At 51.6% G+C, this 4,497-nt stretch overlaps 3 protein-coding genes across 3 annotated transcripts in view; all 3 read left to right on the top strand.

The window, feature by feature from the left end:
• Positions 1–24: 24 nt before the first annotated feature.
• Positions 25–1,318, top strand: LOC9637667 (E3 ubiquitin-protein ligase COP1). Its single transcript, XM_002974826.2, has 7 exons — positions 25–72; positions 133–288; positions 343–441; positions 502–606; positions 680–859; positions 914–1,024; positions 1,091–1,318. The coding sequence occupies exons 2-7, from the start codon at positions 169–171 to the stop codon at positions 1,238–1,240; spliced, it is 765 nt and encodes a 254-aa protein (XP_002974872.2). The 5' UTR covers positions 25–72; positions 133–168; the 3' UTR covers positions 1,241–1,318.
• Position 1,319: 1 nt separating this feature from the next.
• Positions 1,320–3,022, top strand: LOC9637666 (actin-related protein 7). Its single transcript, XM_024679503.1, has 7 exons — positions 1,320–1,412; positions 1,470–1,694; positions 1,945–2,086; positions 2,163–2,407; positions 2,459–2,645; positions 2,697–2,767; positions 2,830–3,022. Exons 1-7 carry the CDS (start codon positions 1,329–1,331, stop codon positions 2,980–2,982), a joined length of 1,107 nt encoding a protein of 368 aa, XP_024535271.1. The 5' UTR covers positions 1,320–1,328; the 3' UTR covers positions 2,983–3,022.
• Positions 3,023–3,117: 95 nt separating this feature from the next.
• The window catches only part of LOC9637665 (L-type lectin-domain containing receptor kinase IV.1), a 2,045-nt gene continuing 665 nt past the window's right edge, over positions 3,118–4,497 (top strand). Inside the window, exons 1-2 of the mRNA XM_002974824.2 lie at positions 3,118–4,054; positions 4,254–4,429. Coding sequence (XP_002974870.2) covers positions 3,153–4,054; positions 4,254–4,429 — 1,078 coding nt within the window. The 5' untranslated portion in view covers positions 3,118–3,152. The remainder of the gene's footprint in view (positions 4,055–4,253; positions 4,430–4,497) is intronic.

Below are 4,497 nucleotides of genomic sequence, written 5' to 3'. Positions count from 1 at the left end.
CGCCTGTTCACCAAAAGCTTCTTCGCTACTGCGGGAGTATCCCGTAGGATAAAAGTGTTCGAGTACTCTGCCGTAAGTACAGAGTTTACCCTTGTTTTCTTAAGTCACTCCTGATCGAAGTTGTGGTTACAGGTTGTTAATAGCAGCGCGGACGTGCATTACCCGGCGATGGAGATTCCTTCGCGTGCGAAGCTCAGCTGCCTCAGCTGGAACAAATGCATCAAACACCACATTGCGAGCAGCGACTACGATGGGCATGTCACAATTTGGGACGTGAATAATGCGCAGGTAATGAATGTTAAAGAGCTTGAATCTTATCATTCGTTCCTATCTTGATTTCAGAGTATCATGGAGTACGAAGAGCATGCCAAGCGAGCGTGGAGTGTCGATTTTGCTAGAACCGATCCCAATTTACTTGTTTCTGGCAGTGACGATGGCAAGGTTAGAACGTATCTTTTTGAAAATTCTTTGTTTCCATCTAACTTTGAGAAAAACTTGCAGCTCAAAGTGTGGTCTACTCGACAGGAGAGCAGCGTCATGGGAATCGACATGAAAGCCAACATCTGCTGCGTCAAGTTCAATCCCAGCTCCAGCAATTTTGTAGCGGTACTCTTTTTCTATCTCTTGTGAGTTATCGGTTTGGTACAGTGGTGTTTTATTCATTTCCAAGCATTTGCAGGTTGGATCGGCCGATCACCGCATACATTACTACGATTTGCGCTCTCCTGCTTCGCCAGTCCACACCTTTAGCGGCCACCAAAAGACCGTCTCGTACGTGAAGTTCATCACGCCGGAGGAGCTCGTGTCCGCATCGACTGATAGCACCTTGCGGATCTGGAATGTCAGAACTAACACTCCGGTAAGCTCGCTCTTGTTTTGAAGCTCTTGTTTTAAACTTCTAGCTTCTATGCAGATTAGAACGCTAACTGGGCATATAAACGAGAGGAACTTCGTTGGTTTGAGCGGTAACAGTGACTACGTAACCTGTGGAAGTGAAACCAACGAAGTGTTCGTGTATCACAAGGTAAAAATGCGAATTTTTCTTCTCATCTTCGGAAGTGTTTCTTATACTTTTCTCTTTTTTTTTCAGGCGATTTCTAGACCAGCAACTCGACACCGATTTGGAAGCTTAGACGACTCATTGCATTTCATCAGCGCCGTGTGTTGGAAGAGCGACAGTCCAACTTTGTTAGCCGCCAATAGCCAGGGAACCATCAAAGTTCTAGTTATGGCCGCCTAACGACGAAGTTTCGTTAGCTTTTTGTTAGCCAGGAGAATCGAACGCGAGATATAAAGCAAACCGAGAGATTTTAGGGTTCTTGTCCGCTATGGCAGCAGAGGCGATAGTGATCGACGCCGGCTCCAGGCTGCTCAAGGCCGGCTTCGCGATCCCCGAGCAAGATCCTCAGCTGGTAATCACTCTAGGAATCCATCGACATTGGGTTTAGATGCTTGCGCTCCGCCTGTAGGTGATGCAAACGGCAATGACCAAGGCGGACGAGGGCGACATCGACAAGATCGACTTGAATGGAGACGATTGGAAGGAGAATGCCGTGAATCCCATCGAGAGAGGAGCTATCCATGACTGGGAAGCCATGGAAGACCTGTGGAGGTATGTTTTCTACACAGGCCTGGGCTGGGAGGTTGGAAACGAGGGCCAAATTTTAATTGCCGACTCACTGCTCACACGAAAGGCAAGCCTCTTTCTTTTGTCCTTTCTTTGTTTCCTTCGTTCTTCTTTCTTTCATTTTGTATGACTGACTTCTTTGTGTTCACTCGTAGCTAGGGAGACATGGTTTTCGGTATCCTTGTTCTTCTATCTTTTTGCATGACTTCTTCTTTGTATCAAGTCATGGACATGGTTTTCGCTTTTTTTTTGGACTCCTTGTCATCGTCATGGCATCTGTGAACTGTTTGAAACTCATGCTTGATTTTCTGTGACAGATTGCAAGGGAGAAGACCGTCCAACTTATGTTTGAAACTTTCAATGTGAATGGCTTCTATGCCGTGGAGCAACCAGTGCTGTCCGTGTATGCTGTGGGACGCATCTCTGGCTGTGCAGTGGACGTCGGACATGGGAAAATAGGTACTCATTCACAGTGGCTCTGGTAACGTTGTGTAACAATGTAACGAATGGTGCACAAGACTTGTTTTCGCTGCAGATATTGCGCCCGTGTGGGAGGGTGGAATCCAGCACAACGCCGTCAAGCGGTTCGAGTACGCTGGACAGGACTTGACAGAGCTCCTCGGGACTAAGCTGGCCAAGTCCAATCCTCACACGAAGCTGGATGGTTTTGCGCTGGAGCAGATCAAAGAAGCAGTAGCAGTGAGTCTGGACGATTCTGTGGATTACGAGAAGAAGGTGGCTGAGGGATCTGTCATAGAACACACGCTACCTGACGGTCGGGTAAGCTTTTGCTGCTGTGTATGTTTTCTTAGCTCGTGTTTGTGGGGACAGGTCATTTCTGTTGGAAGTGAAAGATACACACTTGGTGAGGTGCTCTATCAGCCATCACTTGTGGAAATCCAGGAATACGGGATCACGGAGCAGCTTGTGAGAAGCCTTTCGCTCTGCTCTCCTGCCGAATGCCAGAAGCCTCTGATCGAGAACATTGTGCTGTGTGGAGGCACTTCAACGATGAAAGGCAAGAATCCATCCTCGTTTTTTCCTAGCTCACCTTCCAAGCACTTCCCAGGTTTTGAAGCTCGCTTTCAGAAGGAGGTGTCTCTTCACGGAACTCCCTCCTTGCGGCCCTCCGTAGTGAAGGTAAAGAAGAAGCAGTGAAACTTTTCTGGCTTTCGTCTTTCTCATTCTCTCCGCTTTCGCAGCCTCCGGAGTACATGCCAGAGCGGACGCTGCAATACTCGGCATGGATTGGCGGCGCCATCCTCGCCAAGGTGGTGTTCCCTCAAAACCAGCATCTCACCAAGGGAGACTACGATGAGTATGGGCCAAACATCGTCCACCGAAAGTGTTACTAACAGATTGCTCACTAATTAAAAAAGGCTCGAGTTCCGGGAACTATCCTGTCAAGGTACCGATAACAAAAGAGACGATGGAAAATGGACTTGAACAGGCCGAGGATTGAACCCGGACCTCCTTCAAAGTATTAAATCATGCTTCAACAGCTCTCGCTGCCTCACTGGTTAAAATGATCGGTCTAGCCGTGTCGACCACGCACGAGTTTGCTCTTCTAGCGTTGGTTGGTCCAATGGCCAAAGCTCTGGCGATCGTGCTTTCGATCGTGGCACTAGGCGCAACAGCAGCGCTTGATGATCACGTAAGTTTCACATACAGCAACTTCTCGCCCCAGGCACGCAACGATTTTGTGGCCACTGGTGACGCGACCTTCAACAATGACGAGCTCCGGCTCACCGGCAATCGCCTGTCGAGCTATGGCAGGATCATGAAGCAGCAGGAGATCCAGCTTTGCAACGCATCCGCCGGCGCCGGCGCCTCCTTCTCCACCGAGTTCGTCTTCGCCATCACCAAGAACGACTCCACACTGGTCAATGCCGATGGCCTCGCGTTCACTATCGCCCCTAACCTCGTCCCCACCTCCTCCGCTGGCTATGGCCGCTGGCTGGGCTTGTTCGATCCCGCCGCGAATGGCCGCGCGAGCAACCGCATCGTCGCGGTGGAATTCGACACTTTCATGAACTTTCCACCAGTCTATCCCGAGTTCCAGGACATCGATGACAACCACGTCGGCCTCGACATCAACGGGATCCTGTCCGTGAACTCGAGCTCGCTCTATCCGCGGAGGATCTCTCTTGGCATCGGTACCGTCGCGGCGAGAATCGATTACGATGCCGCCGTGCAGAGGCTGCGAGTGTTCGTCTCCTCCGACCCATCGTTCCGGAACTTGGGCGACCCGGTGCTGGAGCACAGCGTGAATTTGTGCGCCTATGTCAGCGATGTCTCGTACGTGGGCTTCTCTGCCGGCTCTGGCACCGCCAACCTCGACTTCCACCGGATCCTGTCCTGGAACTTCTCGAGCAGATTGGAGAGGATTCCTCCTCCATCACCAGTGACAGTGGTCGATGGTGGAAAGTAGAAAGATCGATTCAAGGTTTACTTCATCGTCACTGCATCACTCCTGGCGTTCCTGGCCGCGTTGCTGCTCCTCGCGGTCGTCAGCTGGCTTGTCAAAAATCCCTGGAGCAAACTTGGCTTCCCATCCGAGAAGAAGAAGAAGAAGAGCTCGTCCAAGGACCTTGTGCCGCTGCCACACGAGATTCCCTAAGCGCAGCTCACCTCCGGCACCCGAGCACAACCTCCTGGGCACAGGCGGCTTCGGCAAGGTCTACCGTGGCATCCTCCCCGGCGAGAACTCCCCGGTGGCCATCAAGAAGATGGTGCGGGACTCGCACCAGGGCGAGCGCGAGTTCCTGGCGGAGCTCCAGATCATCAGCAAGCGCAGCCACCGTAACCTTGTCCCTCTCCGCGGCTGGCACTGCGCGCGCGACCACCGCGAGCTCGTCCTCGTCTACGAC

The sequence above is a fragment of the Selaginella moellendorffii genome, unplaced genomic scaffold (assembly GCF_000143415.4).
Source record: "Selaginella moellendorffii unplaced genomic scaffold, v1.0 SELMOscaffold_25, whole genome shotgun sequence".
Taxonomy (NCBI): Eukaryota; Viridiplantae; Streptophyta; class Lycopodiopsida; order Selaginellales; family Selaginellaceae; genus Selaginella; species Selaginella moellendorffii.
This window is presented reverse-complemented; position numbering and strand designations above follow the sequence as displayed.

Excerpts from the sequence above, each read along its gene's own strand:
- LOC9637667 (XM_002974826.2), top strand. The coding sequence starts at position 169 with ATGGAGATTCCTTCGCGTGCGAAGCTCAGCTGCCTCAGCTGGAACAAA. Across the intron at positions 607-679 it reads GCTCCAGCAATTTTGTAGCG|GTTGGATCGGCCGATCACCG; the intron begins GTACTCTTTTTC and ends AAGCATTTGCAG. Across the intron at positions 860-913 it reads ATGTCAGAACTAACACTCCG|ATTAGAACGCTAACTGGGCA; the intron begins GTAAGCTCGCTC and ends GCTTCTATGCAG.
- LOC9637666 (XM_024679503.1), top strand. The coding sequence starts at position 1,329 with ATGGCAGCAGAGGCGATAGTGATCGACGCCGGCTCCAGGCTGCTCAAG. Across the intron at positions 1,695-1,944 it reads ACTCACTGCTCACACGAAAG|ATTGCAAGGGAGAAGACCGT; the intron begins GCAAGCCTCTTT and ends TTTCTGTGACAG. Across the intron at positions 2,646-2,696 it reads AGGCACTTCAACGATGAAAG|GTTTTGAAGCTCGCTTTCAG; the intron begins GCAAGAATCCAT and ends AGCACTTCCCAG.